This window comes from Pleurodeles waltl, chromosome 11 (genome assembly GCF_031143425.1).
Source record: "Pleurodeles waltl isolate 20211129_DDA chromosome 11, aPleWal1.hap1.20221129, whole genome shotgun sequence".
NCBI classification, from domain to species: domain Eukaryota; kingdom Metazoa; phylum Chordata; class Amphibia; order Caudata; family Salamandridae; genus Pleurodeles; species Pleurodeles waltl.
Window position 1 is genome coordinate 707,336,882 of NC_090450.1, and position 26,069 is coordinate 707,362,950.

General features: G+C 44.7%; 1 protein-coding gene across 2 annotated transcripts in view; it reads left to right on the forward strand.

Annotated features, from left to right (window-relative positions):
• The window catches only part of LOC138266018 (cytosolic purine 5'-nucleotidase-like), a 289,639-nt gene that overhangs the window by 210,889 nt on the left and 52,681 nt on the right, over positions 1 to 26,069 (forward strand). For both annotated transcript variants that reach the window (XM_069214326.1, XM_069214325.1), the window contains 6 exons: positions 8,979 to 9,070; positions 12,827 to 12,884; positions 16,390 to 16,483; positions 17,910 to 17,963; positions 21,250 to 21,333; positions 22,550 to 22,594. In XM_069214326.1, the coding sequence (XP_069070427.1) occupies positions 8,979 to 9,070; positions 12,827 to 12,884; positions 16,390 to 16,483; positions 17,910 to 17,963; positions 21,250 to 21,333; positions 22,550 to 22,594 (427 nt within the window). The remainder of the gene's footprint in view (positions 1 to 8,978; positions 9,071 to 12,826; positions 12,885 to 16,389; positions 16,484 to 17,909; positions 17,964 to 21,249; positions 21,334 to 22,549; positions 22,595 to 26,069) is intronic.

Genomic DNA, 26,069 nt, shown 5'->3' on the forward strand with positions numbered 1-26,069 from the left:
CTTAGAACGCCCCGTTCCTGGAAAAGGCAAACAGTCTGGACCGAAAATCGAATTTATTGTTTGTGAAAACATAGCAAACTTAACTATGACAACGTTCCATATTCCGATAGTGAGCCCCCGATAGCGCTTTTCAAAGAACCTGCCTTGCGTTCTGGTTTCATGGAAGACCTGAGACAGGCGGATGAGGGCGCGCAGGTTATGACGTCTGTGATTGTACTCTACAGTCTCCCGTTGCTTTGCCCATGACACCCAGTTTCTGACAGAGCTGTCTCTGGGAATAGACGCAGCAGGATTCCTGCCAGATTGACATCAATTCCTCCCGCAGCAGGCGGAAGGTTTTACACAGTACTTAGATAACCTCTGTTGGAGGGCAGGGTCTAACATAACGGTGGGGTTCCCTCCTACTCTTGCATTTTATCGACCTTGGAAGGATGGAAAGCTGAGTAGATCTGCCAGATTCAGATATGAGACTAAACAGTCTGCAAACAGATATATACAGCAGGTACATTAACATAGACCGATTGCTTGCTCAAATAAATAGTATACTTAGGAACATACGGAACCATATTCTCATTTCATTAGTAGGACCTTGAAAGTGGCCTAGCAGCAGTTTCCATAAGCACCTTACAAATAAAAAAACGCGTGGTTTAGTGTCAGAGACCATATTCTTCCAAAACAAGCCCGCCCTGTCTCTCCCAATCACACACCTTTCTCTCTCATGCTTATTTTTTTGTGAAAGCTGAAATGTTTTTGCTGCACAAAGTGATTGGTTGTGTTAATATTTATTTCAATGAAAGCGAAAAACATGCTCTGTAGTATAACACATCGGGCATTGTGCAAATACTCCGGTCTTCACTTTTTAGACCCAGCATCGCTCCTTCTGTAATCCCAACCAACCCTTGACACAAAATGGGCCTTTCTCCTGCACCACCTCTTCAGTCCTGAGGCTGTAATCAGAAGATCACGGTTAGGCTTAGTTACCTTTAATTAAAATCTACAAGAGGGTGCAAGTTTACCTAGAACTTACAGTGGACTTTAAGCCTGCCTCTTGCTTACTACTGATTGGTTTCATTGTCACTCGCATTTACTTGCTTCCTATTCGATGACTTGCCTTGTTCATCTTGTGTGTGACCTCACCTGGAGCATAACCTCTTTACTAGTGTCCTTCCACTGCTCACTTTTAGGGATCTCCTTTTTTTCTTTTGCTTAAGCAGTCAATAAGAGTGCATCTGGTTTTGAGCTGTCTCCCTTGTCATCTTCTTTTCTCTCCGCCTTGGACTCTGTGTTGCGGTCTCTTGTCCATGTGCTTCTTCCCATTCACTCTGTGTTCCTGTCTTTCGCCATGTGCTCCTCTCCAGTGCTTGAAATGGAAAAATTAAAGTGCAGGCACTCTGCTTGTTTCCGAGAAGTGCTGGTACTCTCCAATTAAAAGTATTATGTTTTTCTTGAGATGTGCCGGTACTCTCCGTCTCAAAATAAAAAAGTGACGGTGCTCAGTACCGGACAGTACCAGCCCATTTAAAGCACTGCTCCTCTCCTTCCAAATGCTCTATGTTGCTCTCACCCAGGTGCTTCTCCCTTTGCCCATGTTGTTCTCTCCCTCCTGTGCATCTTCCATGGCCTTCCTTGTTAGGGACGAGCCTGCGTTGCATGCGCTCGCCTATCGCAGCGAGACGCTTTAGTATTTAGAAAAGGGCTCGGACCCTGTCAACTTCACGTCAGTGTTTTTTATTGGTTTGTGGGCTTCCCTAATAAAATCTGCTTGCTTTCATTAGTCGAAGGCACGCATACGTCATGCCTTTTCCGGTAGCTAGCCCTCCTCGAGCGCAGCGACCAAGTACAGAAAACATGCGAGGTTCGCTGTTTTCCATCGGGCTCGTGGACTTCTTTTTCTCTAATTTACGAGCGCGATCTCGCTTGGCAGAAGTCGAGCGTTTTACATAGATAATTTCACTTTTTCGGGTTATGTACATAAATGCACTTTTGCCCGATAGGTGAAAAGTCGGGTTAGGAGTTTACAACACGATCAGCTCTAACATGAGCAAACGCTAGATCCGTTGCATTGTAAATGCTTGTTTTTACGCTTGCTATGACTCACTTTCAAAGCTGGAGCTAGGGAAAGTTAAGTGCAGTCCAACTTCCAATTCATGACCTCCGGGAACCATGTGTGCGTGTAATGAAGACGAGCTTCCATTTCATTGCAGCAGCGATCATCCTGTGTGCACTTTCCACAGAATTCTGCAAACCCCCTAAAGATGCACCTCTGCATTGGCACCACACACTCTGTGCCTCCCCTCCATTATCCGCTATCCCATTAAATATGTGTCCTGCTGCCTTAGAAAATAGACTCCTCCCCTGCTCAAGCAGGCAGAAGCAGCAGATCTCAGAGAGTCAGCTGAAGCACAGGGCCCTACCTATAACGGGGACCCAGGGCAATAAGTCGGTTTTCAGCCCCGATTGACGGCCCTGGTTTTATGTACCACACAACTGGTTGGCACATCAAGCCAAAAACAGAGGCAATACAATTAGTCAGTCTTTCAGTAAACCAAATACCACACTGTTGTTACAGGTCTTAAAATACTATTTAATGTCTGCATCAGGCAATCATGGATTCCTCCGGGCTCACCTTACCAGCCAGAAATGTGGAGTCGTGCAAAGTTGGTCGACATAGAGACAAAGAGAGGAAAACCCCCTATGGGCATGTTAGTCCGACTGCTGAACTGGGACCGAGCTGCAGCATGTAGAATACACGATAGAGCTACTTTAAAAGCTATGTGGACTGCTTCTTCTAGAATAACTAAGGGGAATACAGAAGGATAAACTGAGCACAACTAAACTGTTGTACAACGATTTCCACACTGGTTAATCACCTAAGTTCGAATTGCGCTATTTTTGGCTTGTAAAAACCTCCCAGGCACACGTGCCAAAGTGAAACACATGCCACCTGATTAAATAATACAACAATAGATGCAAACAGCAAAGCAACGTGCCACTCGGTACTCATCAATCCAGTGCCTCTGTGTAACTGAAGGGATTCTAAACCGGAACTGCATTCTACCCCCACATAGTCCATCGCCGTCCAGGGACACCAGATCCTCCTTACAAACAAAGCAAAAGCCCTTAGAGTAACAACAGGCTCAGATGTAACCAAGGAATTACATAAAGATCACAGCAAGCGGTGCTCATATACTAAGGTACTCATGCAGATCAACCGCCCCTGTCCCCAAGCCACCTGGTGCCCCTTTCCAGTGCGACAATAATGGCAAAACTATACTTTAAAAAATGCAAAATGGAAGTGAATTCTCTGCGATTGTCTCCTCTTGTTCATTTTGTATGCACAAGCTCGGATATGACAGGATTCAATGTAAACGCACTGTTGCTTCGGGAATACCTCTCCTGTTTTTGCTGCCAAAAGTGTTAGATATTTGCCATGCTAGTGGGTTCACACTCGTTGATTACAACTGATAAGCATACCAGGTTTTTGTAAAACATTCTTTGGAAGAAAATCTTTCCTTGTGCCACCCATGTGGAATGCTCTACCACTTCAGTGGAAAAACATCTATCCTTGCATCGAATAATGTCTTTTTCAGCCATACTCTACAAAGCCAGTGCCAAGAGACCCCCAAAATACCCAAACTCAAACTAAACTAAAGTAAATTAAAGATCCCCCTTGAGAGATGAGGGGAAGGCATTTGAGGGTCTCCAGCAAAAAACACACGGACTTCAATGAGTTGTACAAGTACTTGAACTATAGCTAGCACATGTGGTGGAAATCATTGCATGCTTGCCCTGTAAACTCCTGATGTTATCCTCTCCCACCTGCATGGACCACGGCCACTACATAAGGCCTATTCATCACCGGTGGGCCCACTGAGCACAGTAAACTGAGCAATGGAAATGGGCCCATTCCTGAGAGCTCTTGACTAGTACTTTACAAGGGGCCCCCCTCAAGTTTCGTTACATCACTGCCGTGCATGAGGCAGGGCATATCATCCTCTAATGCCCCTCTCCTCTTCTTGAACCGTGGCCAATAGAGTTGGACCATCTCTGAGGTGGATCTGTGATATAAAGTTCTGGTGCATATGGTTCTGCTACAGACTGCCATAGGGTCTCCTGCATTTTTGTCACCCCACCCCCATGTAAAGAACAGAGAGCCTCGTATAGGTGAAGTGCTACACCAAGGTTAAGATTCTTTAACTCCGTGTAGGCGATGATGCCCACTGTGGAGCAGGAGGAGCTTTCTGTATTAACTGCTCCACCTTCCCTTCAGAAAAAAAAGTTGGCCTCAGCACGTTTAGCGGGATGTCTGTGATGACCCCTTCTGGGGAAGGAGAGAACTCCTAGCGATAAGAAGAGTAACTGATGTGCCCTTACCTTCCACTCTGGGATCCCCGTATTTCACAAGCCCAGGTCCAGCACCCTGCAAACAGAAGCCATGGACCCCGGAAGTCCAGACTCAAATGGTTCCACTCAGGCAGACCGGCTAAATTGCAAGACTCTTTACTAGGCACAATGCAAAATATCAGGAGAAATTATGAAATTCTATGGAAATGCTATCAAATTTCTGCAGGGAAACCGGTCAAAGCTCTGAAGAAAATCTAGAAATCTGATGAATCAACAGTGCAAACGTATATTAACGTTTCTTATCTTTCCTGAGGCTAGGAGGCTTTATATACAAATACCAGGACAACACATTTTAGGAGTCGGCCCATCTTCCATCTCAGCTGCGATTACAATGAGTTAGTACCTAAGATAGCGCTAGTCCGTCTTTCTAGAATATATTTGTAACATCTGCTATAGTACTGCCTGCTTGGTCATACCCTTTCGTTGCTTATGGTTTTTCAGGCCGTCGTTCTACCTAGAATCTGAGGCAGAGATAACAAATGTCCAGGGAATTCTGAAGCTTTCCAGCTACCTGCAGCAAATTTCGCAAATTTACAGGGAATTGAGAAATTTGGGTTTTTCGCTGACAAAATCTGCACCTCATGTTTAGACTGCCCTTTGTGATCTCCTTATAGAGCCATCACTGCTGCGCACATGCTCGCTTGAGTACGTATAGTTTGCTCTCAATTTCTTGGCCCGCAGGCACAAACATAGCACCCCCACCCTGCACATGCATATCTGAACCAGGGACGATGGGACGCTTGCAGATGCACCACCAGGTTAAAATGCAGACAATGTAAAATTAAAATTAATAAAATATATGTAAAATCTGAGTTAGCATAGTATAAGTACTACCCTGGACCATTTCTGAGCAAGTGCCAGAAAACATCTTGTAAGGTTTCTGGGGATTAAGAGTCTAGCTTCACACAGAGCAGAGGTCTCTAGGATAGGTAGATGCTTCTAGTGTGTGATTTCTGCGCTGTGCCAGAATTTTAATCAATCTCACATACAAGCTGAATGAAGCTCTCTTCCTGCACTCCCTCCTTGATTTCTTCAAGGACATCGCGTTTTGAGGAGTGAATCCGTAATACTGTACCCCTACCTCTCAAATGGAGTTGCTGCTTGAAGATGCCTGCACAATCGGTAAGGTCGTCCAATCCTGGTCTGTACACCTCTTCAAAAGCAAGGCTCTGTGCTTGAGGCATCCACATTTCTGTCTGCACTTCTGGGTAACTCTGTGTGGGCTAAAGTGTCTAAAAATGGCATTCAGAGGCTTGTGATCTGCAACAATAAATACAAGAAACGTGTCAGTCCCAGGGGATTGGGTTTTCATCTTTTTCATTTTTTTGGGAGACCCATTGGTCAGTTAATGTGAGCACATGGCTGGTTTAGTTGGCCATTCTTGTCTGGGCCTTCACAGATTTCTGTGCTGGGACTACTTCCATGATACAGGAGTTTGTATCTTCTACAACAGTGGTTCCCAACTTGTGGTTCCAGGGACCCCTGGGGGTCCACAGAGTCTCCTCAGGGGGTCAGCGACTGCTTAGAAAATTAAATAATATTAACCGATAAATAAAGTGGCAAAATGTACAGTTGAAAATTTTAAAACATATTGTAAATGTGAAGGAATTTGAAATTAGAGGCAAAAAATTAAATTAGTATTCTCAGATTGATTCGAGGAAGCAGTGCAGGTGCATCAAACAGATTATAGTATAGGCGATGAGTGGCTTCAATTAAATTTAGAAAAGCTCCAACCTTCCTATTAAAATTATTTTTTTCATTTTTTTGTATTTATATTAAATAAGATGTGTTTGATGAATGCTTGTTTCGGTATTTTTTGTGTATTGTTCTGCATTTCAAATCATCAACAGTGTTTAGTCCGGGGTCCCCGGCATCCAGTAATTACTCAGTGGGAGTTCCCAGGATTCCAATAATGATTCAGTGGGGGTTCCTTGGTTCAGTAATGATTATGTGGGGGTCCACAGAAGTCAAAAGATTGGGAACCACTGTTCTACAAGATAAGTGTTCTTTTTTTGATCTATGTGACCTAAAGTTACATCCAACATTAGATTTATAAGGTTGAAAATATTCTGTTTTGGAAACACCATTCCCAGGCGTGTGAGCTTTTCAGGAGTTTTCCTAGCTGTTCACAGTGTCAGTGTTGCAAGTATAGCCACAAAATATAACCCTATCCACAAAGCCCTCAGCTTCTTCCAGGTGATCAGCGATTTGCCATCCATAAATGAATTACCAACCTGGTGTCCATTGAGATCGCCTCCTTCCTTAATTTACGGTTAAAAAAATCTAACAATGCTTAGCACTTGTGTGCATGCAGACGATCTCCACACCAGTTTCTGTGGGCCTTGGTACAATCATACCGCTCTGTACACATCCATTGTTGAGCTTTGTGGAGTGCACCACATCAATTAGTACAAATCACCATTGAGATGTAAGATGACATGAGAATGTCTTTTCAGCAGACCTGGGTCATAGAACCTTATCCATGGTAGCCACTGTTGGTTAATGAGCCCTAACTGCGTTGAGAATGTGTGTGAGTGGCCCTCAAAATGACCATCAAGAAAACCGCTGCAGATGGCTACAACCTTACTTTCGTCAAATATCTGCTATGTGGCTTTGTTTGCTCACATCCTTCTCTGGCCCCTAACTGGTTTTTGGTAACAGAGATTTACTTTGTGGCAAGATCTCTCCATCTCCATTCTCTTGAGCGGATCAGAATGAAACATTTGGCTAGAATCATTGCATGGAATAAAAAGATTTTGAATATCATATTATATACTACAGCTCCAAACCTTTACCATTGAGTGAATCTAAGATGACTTTATGACAGTGAGAGGAGGGTAGGAAGAACACATTATGGCTGTTTCATGCGTAGGGTTAATAGGGTATTGGTTAATGGGAAACATTCATATGCAAAACTTGCATTTGTTTTGGAGATATTCTTGTAACTTGAACTCCGATTTATTGGTTTCTTACATCTGGACCTGCATATGCTGGGCTCACAGGATCCAGGAAGAGGCCACAGTGGACAGAGTTCAGCACTGTACCTCACTAGTAGTATTCCATAATGCTAAAGATTCACTTTTCTGTTCTTTTGTTACTCGTAAGATTGCAAGTTCGCCTCTTCAAATACATATTAAAGATTTGATAGTGTGGGTTTAAAAAGCCCCAAACCATTTTTCGATATGATCTAGAGTAAGATTTACCTGTCTCGCCCACCTCTCGTTTTCCAATAAATAATAATATAAATACATTAAGTAGATCTATATATAGAGGAGGTTTTGAACAGCCTTTTTTTTCCCTTGTTTTCAAATGTCACTTTAATTTTGCTTCCGCGCATCATAGCATGCAGCATGGGACAAGGGGTCAGCAAAATTCATTTACTAACTCTCTTCATTTTGATTGAAGGCATTTTGTTTGTTCATATATGCAAACTTACCTAAAAAGTAATCTACTTTAGTGCCAAGGCTGGTGGGACGCTATCTTCTTTCATTTTCATTTCGTGTTTTGTTTAATTTATATTTGCGATCGGTCATTTTTAACTTGTTCTTTAAAGATATGCACTCTACCTTTCAACAGTGGCGTTTTTACTTTTGAATACGTTTAAAGGTTTAATGCTTATTTCATATTTTTGTAAAACAAAAAGTAAACCTTAGTTGCTTGCCAGGGCCAGATCTTGCCACCGCTATTAAAATTCATACTTGGTGTCTAGTTAGAAGAATGGCACCAAACTGGCATAATCATTTACATGATAATACCGGCTGGGTCTGGCTGACAAGGGGTCTTTTGTGGATAATTTAACAGTTAGAGAGGCTCCACTTTCAAAACTCGTCATGTTTTTCAATAGAGGGTGCCATGCAGCAGTTATTGCCATTTTAGAGTGGTCAGTCGGGACAGCCGTGATGCTATGCTATATCACCACCCTCACAACAAGCCGCCTGGAATGTAGGCTTTGCGTGGAAAATGGGTCATTGCTGTAAATTGTGACAAATTAGAAAAAGGTTCCTTCAGATAAATTAAGCACAATTTGTCCTCAAAAGTGACTCGTGTGTTTAGCAGGCTTTACAAATGGTCATTTAATTTCATTAGACAGTTTTTCGTTCCCTTTTGGAGTTTTAATTTAGTGAGATTAATATTTTAGGCAAAGGCAAGTCCTTGAAGCACTTTATGTTTTTGAGTATGAAGTGGTGTAGGACTCTTTCTATATCATTAGACTCTTCGCGAAAGCCTCAGCATGTACAGTGGAGATAAATAGGGGTGACTGTAAGGGAACATGAGATGTGAATGTCAGATCTCTGTTTGAAGGAATCAGATTTCTCCTTGCCAGGGTGAAGGTAGAAGACAATCTCCAATGATTTAATTCACCCTTCTAACTGCCTGTACTGGGTCCACCTACACTGTGTCCAGATCGATAAAGGCACTTCAGTGTTATCAAAACCTAAGTCTCCAACATCACCTACATGTAAACCATTTTCCAACATCTATAAATTAAGTTCTCGTCAGTTGCTCATGGGAAACATCTGGGGGAAAGGTTTTGCACCAGATACTACAGGGTGAATTTCACTCTTCCATTTCAGATCAGAAATCTGGGAGAGCTACCCAAACAAGTTCATCCAGAGGGACGACACCAAGAGGTTCCACATTCTCAACACCCTCTTCAATATGTCAGGTAAGTTTGGGGCTTCTGGGGCCCAGAAGTTGGATTTGATAAATGATACCCAAGAATCTACACTGACTCTCTAGGGAAGCTGTGATTCCTCGGCAAGGTGGGTTGTTGCCTTCTCTATGTCCTTCAGTTCAATATCCCATAAATCCAGCTGTAGCTACAACACACAGTGCTAGCACTCTGTTTTTGCGTTGTAGGCTACTGCGATGGCACACACTTCTTGCTGTTCCAGGTCTACCTCTCCTTCTAGGCATACCTTACACAAAGCTCCTTCTATCCTGCAGCCCCACACTCTTACTATGAAAGTCACATGGATGTCTCTGTTTTGAGACTTAAGAATTCTGCTATGACTGTTTCACACAGAAATCTAATGCATTACTGCTATAACTGTTCACAGCTCTCTACTGAGGCATATCCCTCCCACAATGACTCTAACTTCTTGCTATCAATGTCACATACACACATCAATTTATTTACCGACTGAAAACACCTTTGAGCAAAATTGTTTGGAACTTAAAATACATTTTGAACATTTTGTAACAAAATATCCTTCCCAGGGCCAAGCATTAGAGATTATGCAAAGCTCCCTCTGTGCTGTAACGCTGGACTCTTGTCATGGATATCTCAAGCAGCTCTCTGCTTTGTGTCTCATGATTCCTGATGGGTCTGTCCTACACGGCCCTCTCATGGACTTATGTTTTAACAAGCTTCTCTTTTCCTGGTATTTCAATTACTGCTGCAGATGTTTTAAAGGGACCACATATCACCGGAAATCATGGTCCAGATGTCTCATACAGAGCATTTTCTGTTTCAAGGTTCGAATTTAAGAGCAAAATGTATTTTGACGAAATGTCTAGAGGAATATTTGAAGTGGTGAATTGCTCACTCTGGAAATCTGCATGGAGACTGAATAACTGCAGTAAAGAAGGCTGTTGAGGATATTCTAGGAGGAGGTCTTGCAAGGTGTAATCTTTCTTTTTACGGATATCAACAGAATGGTGATTGCTTGTGCTTTTTCTCATCATCTCTCTTTGATGATCTAATTGGGTGAAAATGCCTGAAGTAATCTTACCTGCTGTTTTTGCTCAGAATGCACTTAATTCCGTCATTTTGAACTCATCTGTGCCATTACACAGGGGAACAACCTTATACAAATTAACTCCAACATGCCCCAAAGGAGGAGTGCAAACTGCTAGACTACATCGCGTCTAAATAGGACCAAAGCCAAACTCAAATATTTCAGCCCTGTTGGATATGAACAAAGTGGTGCAGCCTGAATATGAGCTGCCTGGTAAATTCACAACCCATTTCTGACAATTCCTACATCACTTAGCCCAAAAAACAGAACAACATGATGATGGAAAATGGTTAGTCTGCAGTAGCACTGAATGCAAAAAATGATGGACTGAAATGTGCCTAGAGTAATTACCAGTGGATGAGACCAATCCAGATACTCCATCCTTCATTACATTTTAATCTCACGATTCAGCTCGCCACAGCACAGTTCTGACGTCCACACTAGATTCCTCAGGCACCTGTCACCTGGACCCACTGCTGGCAATTAAAACAGGCAGAGACTTCAGCAAACTATGCCTCAGCAGACGCAATGCTTTGTAGGCTGGAAGTTCAGGTCCTGGATCCTCCAGGGTAGGCCTTTGGTCTGCTCTGCACTACTACACCTGGAACATGTTGGAGCAGTCGCACGCTAGAGAGCCTCATCACTGAATGGAAGCAGACCAATCTCCTCTTTTTTTTATTATCTGGCCTGTTCACAGCTTGAGGTCCCACTGCAGTACCAAGCTTAACAATTAATGAATGCCCACCCAGCAACAGACCTTTCTCTCTCAAAGTTTTGACTCACTGTGGGGTACCTAAGCTAAAGGCAAGTTTATTTGGGCCCGTACACGCTGATAGGCTGCCCATGCAGGACCCCTGGTTCTTCAGCTCCTCAGGTCAATGCTTGGCTGGTAACTGGACAAAGTATAGACCAGTGGCGTAATGAAACTTGAGGAGGGGGGCTGCAAAGCACAGGGAGGGGCCCCATCCCTCGCCCAATCGGGAGCTCTCAGGCCAAGTGCCCACCGCCTGTGCACAGTGTACTGTGTGGAGTGGGCCCTCTGGAAGTGAGTCCCCTCACCATCGCAGGGGCTGCGGGGGCCTTTGTTACGCCAGTGGTTTAGACTTCTGGAACTCTTTTACTTCTCTGATTTGCACTACTGCCCAGATAGAGGGTTGTAGTTCTAAATATCGACAGCAAAAATATCAACCTACAAGTGTATCAAGGTCAAAATATCTGTGATCAAAATATTGATCTTCTATGCCTAAAAGGTAAATCGACAAAATACTGACCCAAAAATATTTACCACCAACATATCTACAGGATGGTCTGCACACCAGTCAGACTCTTGTAGATATGTGGAAGGACGGATCTACTCCCAGGCTTCAAATACTATGTTGCAAACATATCTGTTGGGTGCCTCTCCAAGATGTCAGACAAATTGATGCAAACAGCTGTCTCTCAAGTGTCAGACAGGTTGAGACACACACACCTCTCCTTTTGTGTCAGACACGGTGATGCTCACAGCTCTCTCCCTTTCAGGTACTGTGCAAGTTGACACCCAAACACATCTCTCTCCCTATTTCCTTCAGGTGTCTGACATGTTGACTAACACAGCCAGTGCTTAATTTGTAAATAAAAACGTGCCAGTGCTCAGAGCTCTTCTCTGATACACGCAGCTCCTGCAATTAAATGTACGAACACGGGATACTGAGGCAGCGTAATCCTGAAGCCGTCTCGGGCCTCTTCAGTACATTGAAAGCCACTCCCTGCCCCTTCAGCTCACTCTAGCAGCTTTCTGCTTTCTCCCATTGTGACGCTTTTTCGTTTTTCTCTTCCTCCGTCTTTCCCATATGTGTCTTTTGCTTGCAGCAAATGCTTGAGGCAGAAGAGTAAGCGCCGGCCTTCAAAAATAAGTGCCAGTGCTCAGCACCGGAAACAACAAGCACAAATTAAGCACTGAACACAGCTCTCTCTCTCTCTCAGGTGTCGGACAGGATGATACGAAGAGCTCCCTCCTCCCTCCCCCCAAAGTGTCGAGCAGCATGGCACACACGCGCAGACACCCCACACACGCCACACACAATTGAGCCTCTCAGGTGCCGGACATTACTCACTTAGGTCCTCCTCTCTCAGGTGTCAGACGGGATGACAAACACAGCTCCCATCTCTCACAGGTGTCGGACAGGATGATACAAACAGCGCCCTCCTCCCAAAGTGTCTAGCAGCATGGTGCGCGCACGCGCACACCACACACACACGCCACACACAATTGGCCCTCTTTCTCTCAGATGTCGGACATAGTTCACTCACCTCCTCCTCTCTCAGGTGTTGGACGGGATGACAAACACAAACACACAAACTAACTCACACTGCCCCCATCTCTCTCAGGTGCTTGACATAATGACAACACAGATCTGCCTCTCTCTCAAATGGTGGGCAGGATGACGCTCAGCTTTCCATCTCAGTGATCAGACAGGATAGCAAACACCGCTCCCCATATTTTGGGTATCAAACGCAATGACATAAACAGCTTTCACTCTCTCTTGGTTTCAGGCAGAGTTGCACAGGCATCTTGCAATTATCTTACTTTATAACATGTTTTCTGTAATCTTAATATTAGGTGCAAGTATATTTCTTTGTATTGGAAAGGGATTGGATATGTGTTTAATCAGCATTGTTCTCTTGTTTTGTCTTTCCAGAAACCTATCTTTATGCCTGCTTGGTGGATTTCTTCTCAAATTGCCCCAGATATGTCAAGTAAGACTTTAAGATTATTAATAAGCCAAATGCCCAGAATACTGTGAGAAGCGTGTATCCTTATGTGACAGAAACACTAGGACCTAACTCTCTAGGGTATTAACAGTGAATAAGAATACCTCTTGAATGGTCTTACAGAACCACGGTCTAGTGCCTCATCTGTGACACTGAACTGCCCAGAGGAATGGAGAGCGGATTCCCCGCCCATCCCCTCAAACCTTAAACCATGTGTCTCTTAACACCATGGAGCACCTTCTCGGTCCATTCTCTTCACCTTCAGAATGTATTTAAAGTGAGGCAGAGGATTACAGGCTCTGTGTACATGCTCTTACACACTGGAGATGTTTGAGCAGAAGCCAGTTCCCTGGCTCAATATTTACCTTGACTGTAAGCTTTGATGAAAGTTGACTGGATTGCTGAGCAACACTGTCCTGTCCTTGAATTCCACAAGAAGCTGATGATCTGGTACTTTAAAAAGGCCCCCAATGTTTGTCCATGAAGCAGCAAAGCACCAAGGTACCCTGACAGGTGATAAGGCACTACAACAATACACATAACATATCATATCCTAGCCTATAATGTTTTCTTACCCTGTGTTTTTTTCTGAACTAAACTTGATACCCATGAGAACCCACTGGAGTTGCCACATCTAATTTTTGACTTTGTTAACATCAGATGACCTAGACATGCAAAGTATTTCCCTCTTTGGAGTGAGGTTGGCTTCTACCCTCTCAGTGAAGCTGTGCAGTGAGTGGGGATACTCGCAGAGTGAATCTAGTTCAGGGCACTGGCCTTTTCACATGTTCGCCTTTGGGGAGTCTGCCCGCTGGTTCTACCCAGTAAAGGGCCAATAACTGGAGTCCCTTTGACATGCATGTAGATTATATGTATGAATGCTAATGGGGCGTGAGGTTCATGGGTGGGCTTGAGTGGTACATTGGGACCTAGTGTGTGTTCTGAGGAAGATGGTAGTTTTCTTTGTGTAGGCTGGCTACATCCACCTTACAAATACCAGTCTGCATGTACGCCTTTCCTATCCCTTTCAACAAATACCGAAGCACCTGGTGAACGGGCACAATGACCGGTTGATTGCTTTCATCTAGAGTGGCTGAAACACAATCACCCATATGTTTCATAAGATCAATTCATCACATATATTGCCAGTCAGAATTGAACCTAGGCCAGTTGAGAGTTGCATGTGCTGGACCTCATGACCAGTACCAGTAATTAATTCATCATCAACTAAACATCGAAGAAGCCTGCTCACAAGAGTAAGACCAAGAAGACAGCAGGCCAGTAGTAGACGTTCTACTTGTTTGACAATCTTCATCCATACTGGGCTTAATTCTGAGATGCCAGCCAGATGCCTCACTCATGTGACCTATGGAAAGGGCAGCCTGCACAAGGAGCTAGAGTCTACCTGCCAAGGAAAAGTGACTGGATTCCTGCAACACCTGCAAAAGACACAGTTAATGGGGAAAATGAGCATGGAGGGCATCCGCAACAGACTTAGGTCTGTCCTCCCTGTATGGCTAGATAGGTGGAACAAGCCCCCCGCGTGTCATCTGGGACATGGAGCTGAACTTGGTCTGCAACAGTAAGAGTGGTGATGGTGGAGTGATTGAATTCCCTTTTGCTTAGCCTCGGATGGACGAAGTGGCACTCACCCTTCACAACCCGAGCAAGGAATCTGGCTTTTTTGTTTGCAGGAGTTCACTTCAATTCCAGATTTACTGGAATTCTGGTACTAGACTTTATGATTTTGGAGATATTGAGAATCTGTAGTTGCAGTCAGGACCTAAGCCTACGGAAGCAGGGCCTGGGTGGACCTGTGACTCTAGTGGGGCCCTTTATCCACACACATACACACAGACACACACACACTCCTCTCTCTTCCTTGTACTTTATCAGCTCCACCCTTGCGTGAATGTTCAGTATGCTCCTGTTAACTTTGTGCCATTGCAAGAAATGCCCGCCTGAAGTCCGTAGACACTTGACTGATCTTTGGGGCATGATCTGTGCTCCTCAACTATCCCAAGTCGATTCTGACTCTGGTTTACAATATAAATCTCAAAACCAGGTCCAACGTTAGCACCACATAGTCAAAAGTGCTACAACGCCCTTTTAATGGCAAGCTATGCACTATAAAAGCTGCAAATGTTTAACACAACATAAATACCACCAATGGGGTTACATAAAACTCCACTAAGAGATCTCATCCACTGAGGGAGCTTCCTGTCTATTGTCTTCCCTCTTACACACATCAACTAGTTCACAGGCAACATTTCCTGCTTAATATCTTCCAAGTAACATTGTGTGGATGTGTGATCTTGTCCAGAGGGGAAGTCTTCGACCCAATACCTTCGTATGCTGCTTAGTTCTTTCCAGGGGGATTTTACTGCCTTTTCTTCTCTTTTACTCTCTCATTCTGTCTCGAACTGGTTTCTTTAAAAATATCTTCTCTCTTACACTCTCTCGTCCTGTCTCGAGGAGATTACTTTCAAAATATCTTTCCTCTACACTCTTCCTTTCCGAGGTGGGAACCTTCTGTGTCGAGGTGATTTCCTTCACAATACTTTCCCTTTTACACTCCCTCATCCAGACTAGAGTTAGTTTCCTTCACAAACCTTTCCTCTTACACTCTCTCATTCTATCTCGAGGTGGTTTCCTTCACATTATGTTCCCTCTAATATTCCTTTCCTTCCCTATACCATCCCTCAATACACTCACTCATCCTGCTCAGAGGATGATTCCTTCACTGTACCGTCCCTCTTACACTCTTACTCTACCTGCAGGTGGTTTCCTTCAGAACACCTCCCCTCTTACACTCCCTCATCCTGACTGAAGGTGGCTTCCTTCACAATACCTTTCCCCTTGCACTCTCTCGTGCTGCCCCCAGGTGGTTTCCTTTTAGTGCTTAATTTGTAAAAGAATAAGTGCTGTGGCCCAAGGTTTTTCCAGAAGGCCCCAGATGGCACTGCCACATGTCGGGTTTGCCAAATGTCAAGGCTGTCTAGTCTTCATTCCACCTCATGCATCCTCCATCAGTAACCAGACACACTCTGCCCATGTATCTCATTCCAGCAGGATCTTTTTCATCCCTGCACTTTCCCTTTGTCACTGTTTTCCATCGTGCTGGTCCCCTAAAATTAGTATCTGTGGGACCCACCTGCAACTCCTGGCTCAAATTAAGCGTTCTTTAATTCACGATACACTGCCTATTACACACTCATTCTGCCCGGCGAACCTCCCCTCCACCATACCTTCACTCATGTAAGCTCTCATTCTGCCCAGAGTTTTCCGTACACGCTGTTTACCCCTTACACTTTCTTACCGTGCCTGGGGTAGTTTTCGTCCCTGTTACACTGTGTAGTCCAACCTCAACATTTCTCTAATTACACCATCTCCTCCTTCCCAGTGCAGGTATTTCCGTATGGAATAACATTAATGACTCTAATGGACGGTGTTTAATCAGGTCCACCTAACATCTTGTGCTCTTTTGCAGCTGCGGGACCGGTTATAAGCACGGAAACCTCTTCATGTCCTTCCGCAGCATCTTCCAAGACGTACGTGACGCTATGGACTACGTGCACGACTCGGTAAGGGAAGCACGCGGCCTTTCTTATCTCCTGGGCCCTCCTGGCCGGGTAACCTCAGCACTGGGCGCTGGCGACAAGAGATACGGACAGTAACACGGAAGAGAGCTCCCTGAGACGTAGTCACCCACTCCTTCACACGTCATCTTACGTCACTTGCAAGACGTATCGCCAGTCTCATGCCATCCTCAGCCTGTGTGTTGTTATTCTAACTTCATACGTGTTCGTTTCTAACAGTGGCCTAGCTAGGCTGCGGGGGAGGAGGTGTGTGTGTGTGTGTGTGTGTGTGTGAGGGGGGGTGGGGGGGGGGGGGGTGCATAATGCAAGATTTAGAATTCGGCTACTTAACCCACTATTGCTTTGAAAAATACGAACAATCGAGGTGGAGAGGGCCCCTCACAGCTTTGGGCTTACCCGCTGCGAAATCTATAGCTTTGCCCCTCGTTTCTAGCCATTAACTGAATGAGCAGGTCCCTCTTACCAGCTTATGGGATGTAATTTCAAGGATCCAATACTTAAATTGGCTCAGAGGCTTGTCTATTATAGGCTCAACAGGTGCAGTGGCACCGGGGCTTATTGGGCGGTCACCCTGTGGACCTTAATTAAGAGTTTGTTTTAATGCCCATACACAGGGGAGTAGGATCCATGTTCCTATGTTGAATTATGACCCAAAGCTCTATTGGTATGCCATAGCTCTGGCCTTACACATTCCACTTCAGAGAATGGCTGCAGCATCATAAATGTGAATAGACCCGCCTGAAATTGCCTCTACTTCAATAGATGGCTCTGTGGGAAATACATTCTCCGATTACGTTTTTTTACAATCTCCCTATTTCCTTTTCTAATATGTTGACAGGTATGGAACATCCTTCACAAAAGTGATTTAGGACACACGCTAAATGTATTGCAGGAGTTAAACATCCGAGGTGTTATACCACAGGAAACTCATAATGCCACACGTGATCTCAGCATGTCACACGCGTCAGCCACTACATAAACAATTTACCATCACCCATGGTGGTAAAGGAATAGGTCACATGGTCCTGTCTTGACTAATCGCATTATCCCGTTTTACCAGTGTTTATGTTGTGAGTGGCTGGTGTTCAGTGCCCACCATCTTGCTCCTGTAACTGAGAAGAGCTGCCTCTCTGGCTGCATGTTTGGTGCGTCACCTGACACAGAGGCGAGGCCCATGAAACTTTGGTGAAGTGGTAGACATCTAGTAGTCCCGGCTGAGGGGCTCCTGTCTAGGGGAGGTAGAGGGTCAACACAAGCTTGCAGCAATGTGGCCCTTAGGAGAGAGTCCTGGTGTGTCCCTTTCTGGTGGGAGCCTCGTATGTCCAAGGACCATTGGTGCCTGAGTGGGCAATGATGAGGTAACCATGACACACACCTGATGTTCACCTTTCTGCTGTACTTTCCTCAACAGGGCTGTATGAAGGAGAAAACCCTCGAAGACCTGCAGAAGTACGTGGTAAAAGACGTGAGTGGATTTAGATCAGTATAATCTGCTGTACCTCTGTGTGTGAGCCCTGTGTGTAATCCTTGGCAGGCCCTTACCCAACAGATGTGGCTTCCGATGGGGATCAAGGGCCAGATGTAGCAAAATGACATTTTGCGAATTGCAAATTGCGAGTACTAGCGACTCGCAATTTGCAAGTCGCAAAATGTCATGCAGAAAGGTGTCTCAGACACCTTCTGCGAGTCGGTATGGGGTCGCAAAGACCCACCTCATTAATATTAATGAGGTGGGTCGCAAATTGCGGCCCCATACCGACTATGGGCACTCGCTAACATGGAGGCCTGCTGTAGTCAGCAGGCCTCCATGTCAGCGACCTGCTTTTAAATAAAGCAGTTTTTTTTTTTTTTTAAATGTAGCCCGTTTTCCCTAAGGGAAAACGAGCTGCATTTCCAAAAATCCGAAACCTTTTGTTTCGTTTTTTTCAGGGCAGGGAGTGGTCCCTTGGACCACTCCCTGCCCTGAAAAAATGTTTTGGGGTCCATTCACAAAGGGGAAGGGGTCCCATGGGGACCCCTTCCCGTTTGCGAATGGGTTACCATCCACTTCAAGTGGATGGTAACTGCGACTCCATTTGCGACCGCATACGCGGTCACAAATGGAATTGCATACCATTGCGAATCGCAAATAGGAAGGGAACACCCCTTCCTATTTGCGATTCGGAAATGCATTTTGCGAGTCGGATCCGACTCGCAAAATGCATTTCAACATAGCAAAGTGGCTTTTGCGAGTCGCAAACGGCGTTTTTCGCCGTTTGCGACTCGCAAAACCCTTGCTACATCTGGCCCCAAGTGCTGTATTTTTCATTTTCCTCCTTTCTCAGACTGACCTTGAAAATCCATCTCCTTTACTGACATAGATGTGTTCAATACAGTTTATTTTCCTGAGCTACCCATTTCCCAGATCCCTTAGGAGGTTGTGAAAAGACAATCACGGTTTCCAAACCTTGCTAACGTGTAGCTTGACAGCGCTCCATTCTGCAATATATATATTATTCGATCTCTTTTTGTGATGTAATAGAGACCGCCTGTTCGGGCTTTGCAGCCCAGCCTTCTATTGAGTGGAATTCTTATACAGACATTAGACCTCACCCTCGTCTTTGTCTAGCTGAGGATTGTTTTCTGAGTTAACCATTGGGATGGTGGAAGATACTGTGTTTAAGGTCAAGTCTGGCTCTCAGTAAGACCTTGCCCTTACTTTAGCTACCCAGCCTTGTCCTTATTCTTAGTCTCTATCTAACTGTACTTTTGAATACATCCTTGAAGGTAGCTGAGTATCCTTCAACGTGGAAGCATGTGTTTGTTCTATTATTGAAGAAAGCAGGAGCGGAATTGTCCAATTTGTCCAATTATCGCCTCATCTCTCTCCTTCTTTATTTGGCAAAGGTTCTAGAGAAATTAATTAACAGTAAGATTTCTCAATTGGAAAATAACAACCTGCTGGATTCCTCTCAAACTGGCTTCAGAGCCCAAAATAGCTCTGAATGCACCTTATTGGCTGCGTTGGACAGCATCAGACTCCTGGCTGCAGAGGGCAAATCTGCTGCTCTCATCCTCCTTGACCTATCTGCTGCATTCAGTACGGTTTCCTGTCATTTATGGCTACAAAGCCTGGATGAAATGACTTGCATTCTACCACCTTACAATGGTTTCACTCTTTTTTTTAGCAATAAATGTCAGTCTGTGTAACTGCCTCCTTTTAAATCCAAGACAAGGTTGGCCAGTTGTGGTGTTCCTCAGGGTCTGTCCCTGAACCCCACCCTCTTCAGTGTCTACGTGTCACCTCTGGCAGGTATTGTTGAAGCTTGGGGGTTGAGATTACTTCCTTTCCTGATGATACTCAGCTCATCATTTGCATTGATACAAGAAAAATGGAGCTGAGAGGGAATCTGGTGAATGGCCACAGCAGAGAAAACAGGACCCACCAATTGCAAAAAAATGATTAAAAACTTGGGTTTTCTGATTGATGACTGTTTATGCAAGATAAGGTGAATGCTGTGTGTGTGTTCTTCTAGTGACCTTTTGCAAGATATCCCAGTGGATTCTGGTGGAGTGGCACAGGAGTATCCTGCAAGCACTTATTAGTAGTAGATTAAGCTATGGTAATACCTTGTATGTTGGGATGGCTGATTATCAGTTTTGATTTAGAATTCAGTCGTGCAATTGATTTGCAATCTTTCCACTAGGAGTTCGATTCCGTCTTATCTAAATTCCCTTCATTGCCCACCAGGTCGTAAGAGAGCTGTCTCTAAACTGCTTTCTCATGTGCACCAAGAAGTTTGTGATTCCGGACCAGTGGCCCTAAATGACAAAGTTGTTTTTTACAAGCCAGTGCATGCCCTCTGATTTGCTAGTTGGACTTACGTTCAATGTAGGGGATTCAAGGGATCTCGAGTGGGTGGTCACTCCTTTACTCATTTAGCAGCTTACCACTGAAATGCTCTTCCACTTTATTTATGCTTGACCTTTGATCTTCTGACTTCTATTAGGCTGTTGAAGACATGGTTGTTTCTGCTCTAAGTCTAGCACTGGGATATCCCTTCGGAGATGACTGTGCTCTTTATAAATGAATAAATAAATACATAAATAAATACATTCTTGAAAATATACTCAGAGTGGGCTTTCGGTCCACCAAGATGAGTATCACTCTCTCAGGACTTGATATGGGCTCTTTGTTGTGTCATTCTACCTCCTATAGAGTGCTGACATTGCAGTGCACGAGAGAATGCTTAATATCTATCAAATACATCCAGTATATCACATGCAATGTTACAATAACTGCATTCCATACAGAAAGCAACTCTTTCTTGTATCTTTTTACTGCGTTAGGTGATTGTACAACAATAGTTTTGTCAGGACTCAAGTGCCAGCCATTAGCATCACCAACGAATGTATCACATGAAAGCCATACCCGTTGGCTTTGCCAGTACTTCTTTGTTTTGTTCATATTGCCTAGCTTTAACATGGATGCATTGGCAACAAATCAGTACACCGGCTAAGAAGGCCTTCTTATCCATTCCCCATGGTTTTCTGTGTAGTAGTGCTTGAGCATGTTGGGACCACCAACCATCGCTATCGTAGTGAGGCTGATGTGCATTCTGCCCCTGTCGTGTTGCCCTACTGTGCCATTGCAGACCTCCAGTCAGAGTGGTTCTGAGCAAAGAATCCAGTTGGGAGCTGCATGGCGACCCTGCTCCACAAGAGGGCACCGCGTGACAGACTTTGATTTGTGTCTGCTATCTCTTTTCTAGGAGCGGACTCCTCTGTTGCTGAGCCGTATGAGAGAAGTGGGCAAGGTCTTCCTGGCCACCAACAGCGACTACAACTACACAGACGTGAGTACTTCTCTACTGTACTAAGTACACCTATACTCCTCAGGTGAGTGCACCTTTTTCCAGGATGCGAGCACTTTTCCGCCCCTGGTATATGTACATCTATACCCCTGAAGTGGGTATACTTCGACCCCTGGTGCGAGTCCTTCTCTACCCCAGATATAAGTTTACCGATACCCCTGACATGAATATACCTCTACACCTGGAGTGAGTACTTATTTACCCTTGATATGAGTACATTTGTAACTCTGAATACTCCTCTCTGTCTGGTGTGAGTATTTCTCAACACCTGACCACCGTAGACCGCTACTCCTAATGCGAGAAATCATCTACTCATATCATGAATACTCTTTTCCTCTGACATGGTTGTGCCTCTACAGGTACCATGGATACTGCTGCACCCCGGAAATGAGTACTGCCTCCTCCTTTACCCCTGATGTAGTAACTCTACTACTTCTAACATGAACACTCTTCTACCCTGACATGAGAATTATCCAACCCTGACATGATTACTCCTAATCCCCTGACAAAGGTGCTCCTCTGCTGCTGATTAATGTACTCCTCTACCCCATGCAAGTACTCCCCATCCCAAATATAAATACTGCTCTATGCCTATATGAGAACATAAGGCAAGTTGTTCTATACCACGAGTTGAGCTGCTCCTTTAGGTAAGTTTCACTTCACATCCAGACATCGGCACGTGGAGAAGCATGTTTTAGCTACAAGGCCATGCTGTATATCCCCCTCAAAAGCTGCTTAACATGATTACTAATTGTCATGACACTCCATGTTGAAGGTACTTTTCTCTCATCACTGCCCTGGCACTGCTAGGGATCACTTTCTCGATCCCAATAACTATTTTTGCACTGAACGGAGACAGCTTCCCTAATCCTGTTTGCTGTCCTGGGCCACTTCCTTGACAACGTTAGTGACTATCCACCTGGTTCTGTTTGTGAGCAGCCTTTGAGTAATATTCCCATCCTAGTAGCACAATGGAGCAGACACTCAGTTCCCAGATTCTCTCCTTCTGGCTTTGCCTTTGGGGGAGCTCATCCATTTCCAGTCACTGTCTTTGCACAGTATAAGAGAAGCTTCTTGGCTCACAGCCACTGTTATGATACTGCTTTTGTCATTCCAGCTGCAGCAAGCCAAGCTTTAAACACACATTCCATCTTGCCTCTAAGGAGAGCTGATGTTTTCTTGTGCTTTTTCTTCACAGGCCATCATGACGTACTTATTTGATGTGAGTGATGGGTCACAGAAGGTGAGTCAAAAACTCAGCATGTAAACAAGTCAGCAAGTGAGGCCACTAACCTAGTTAGGTTTGTCAAAGACAGCATGGGAGGAAGTGTTATATGTTCTAAGAAAGACCAGTTCAGGCCATAAATGCTGTTCTCTCAATTACTTGCAAAGAAGTAGAACCACACCTTTACCCCAGGGACCAGAGGCAGCTGCGCTCCAGCAAACCTTGCCCAGATCTTGCTGGTTTCTGTCTCAGATTCTAGGGCAGTCATCCAAATATTCTATCTGAGCATGTGTTATTAACTCAAACACACTTTCAAAAGCCATACATTGTCACTGCTTCCTTGGAGAGAAGTGGCCACTATTTAACAAGTAAAGAGAGAAGAAGAAAGGATGAAGAAAGAGGGAAAAGGAGAAAGACGAGTTGTTGAAGAAGGAAAGAGGTGAAAGAGAGAAGACAGATGTCTTTAATCTCAACTGTTAGCTGGCAAGTTCATTTTCTGAGTCCAGAGATCTTGCTGCCTAATGTATTTTCCAGTTTTTTTGATGACATGGGAGTCCTCAGTATATGTAACCTTGAAAGAGACCAGGAAGTGGTGACAGGTATGCATTGAAAATAGGCTGGACGATGCAGGGGCACTGGGGGATCTGGCAGGTGAATATATGAATAGAGGTAATGTGACAGTTTGGGCCCTGCCTTCGAGATATAGACGTATCCAGTTGAGTCCCTGTTTCTGGATTCACCATGTCACATAGTCTTTTTGCTCATAGTAGGCGGTCTGTAATTCAAATGCAGTGGATAGATAGAGTTTGACTATTTCAGCGACTCCATGTGCAGCAACTGAGTTCTTCAGGTCATACAAGATGGAAGTTAATCTATATTCAGTGATTCAACCAGGTCTAAATTCAATGTGTCTGCTTTATCAGGAGGTCATATTTTTGTAGCATAGTAGCTATAGATACACATGCTCTGCATGCTCCTGCTGTCTAGTATTTAGCCCGGACATTTGCAACTTGTTTTTCTTCTAGGAAGTTTCAGTCACAAGGCTTGTTGGGACTTCTCCCTTATTCCAGAATGTATTAGCTGACATAGTACACCTCACATTATTTTCTTCTGCCATCAGGCTTGGATGTTTAAGGCGTTGCTCCGAAGTTGAAGCGTTATATGCACTAGATTATTTTTGTTCGATTCCGTTTCATGTTCTATAGCTCCCTCTTCCAACCAGCAATGGAAACAGCAACTTTGCATAAAGAAAAATACATTTTCATAATTCACTTTTCAAGTTGATGCTCTCTGTCATACCACAGCCTTGACTTTGCTGGTTCCCCTTTGAGGCCGGTCTAGGTTTTGCTTGAGAATGGACTGAGTTGTGGTACGCCTTCCATTCTAGTTCTGTTCTAAATGCATCATGAAATATCCTTGATCTGATCCTCACGAGGTCTGGAATGTCTGCCATAGAATCATGCTGCAATATTTGCCTCACCTTCTGATGCAGAAATACTCAAGACACAGGAGGGAGAGAAGGTGGGCACTCTACAAGATCCACCATGGTGAGATATTGGTGAGGTCTGACATTTTCAGCGCTGAAGGTTTAGCCAGCACAGAGGAGGAAGAGGCCAGGCCTTTCCACATCTCACTGGGCCAGGTGCAGGAAGAACTTGAGGCCTGCTTCTCCAAGACCTCCGACATCGAGAAGAGATCGAATTCCTCAAGCTAGCACCACAGCAGGCACCAGCGTGCACCACAAACAGCAGCTGCGCTTAACTCAAGGTCCATAAGCAACCAATGACTGAGGCAGAGTTGGGCATCAAGCCCAGAGCCATGTCGAAAGAGGCAAAAACATTGGCGGTCCACACCTCCAGAGGTGTGCTCGATGTCGAGCAGTGTGAAGGACACGACCCTCATCCTGCTCTGTCACCAACTTGCTGCCTAGGTACAGAGAAGCTTGACTTGACACCAAAGCCTTACACAGCACCGAAACCACTGCCACCTCAGCGCCCCACTGTAGACAAGCCCCGGTCAGAGCCGAAGTCGATGCCATTGAGACAACATCTCAATACCTGAAGTAGGTGCTTTGGCCCCATCTAACACTGAGGTCAGAGTGTTAGATCTTTTAAAGAAAAGATTACGTACTTGATGAAAAGCAGAATACATTTTCATTCATCCAGACACTTGCACAATACTCACCAGGCCTCTGGCTCCGGGACTCATTCCCATTTCATAAAATAATTGCCTCACCTTTTAGGAAGAAATCCAGTCTCCTCCTCTGGCAACATCAAGCCCTAAGAGGGTTAGACATATGGTTACTTGCCCTACCTTATTTTCACCACTGTCTTTCACACTTCCTCCATTATACCCTCCCTTACCTCCAACACTCCCCACCACCTGACACCCAGGACATGTACTCTGATTAGGTGGGTGCTCCCTGCTACCCACAGGACCCAGATGAGGAGCCTTTTTAGGCCTCACGAGGGCGATGACCCTTGGGAGAATTAAATAGTTAACCCACAAGATGACCCAGATCGTGGGCCATACCCTGCAAAACTGTCTTCCCCAGATTCAACTACTGTTTATCATACAGCTATACAGCGGGCTACTCAACACCACCAGATCAAGCTCCAAAATGTATAGGAAGATGATGACTTTCTCCTCAAGACATTGCCCGAAACAGAGCTGTCTATTTCTTACCTTCCCATGCTCAAGGGCACATTCAAATCCACCACCAATATCTTTAAGGATCCATTTAAAGCCGGGGTGGAAACCTCTTTGTTCAGAAATAAAATGTAAAAGCCTGCCCCAGTGGACCTGGCTTATGTCCGAGGGAACATTATCACCATTCACTGCCTGTAAGAGGGCCTCTGCACATGCCACAGAGGAGACTTCTGCCTGTAATAGTCAAAGAAAATTGATGGTGGAGGCTAGAGGGTTGCATTGTAGGGAGCCACTCAGTGGCAAATGGCCAATTCTTGGGCCTCATTTCCTGGTACAATTGGTAGCATTGGGAGGTTGTGGGTGAGCTCATAAAACTTCTTCCTAAGGCTCGCCAAAAGAGGGGGCAAGAGCTTGTCACAGAGGGCAAAATCATTAGTAACACCAATATATGTTACCCCCTGGATGCAGCAGATGCAGCAGCTAGAGGGATTAATACCATTGACCTCCTTTACAGGCATACCTGTCTTAGAGTGTGGGGGTTTAGGCGAGAGATGCAACAGTACCTCCTAAATATAACTCTTGTGGAGAGCATCTTTTTGGCCTACAGAACGATCAGATGCTCAAGAAAATCAAAACGGGTACAGAGACACAGCAAAGTCAATGGGTGCCCTACAGTTGCCCACTCCAAAGTCTAATTTTTGTAAGCAGCATACTATGGGAGGAACAGACAATGGAGCTCTGGCAGAGACCTCCTTACCAGCAGTATCAACCGCCTTTTCAGGACCCCCAGTACAGTAAGTCCTTTCAAAGAGAGGTCTGCAGTAGAAGGCCTCCCCTTTCATAA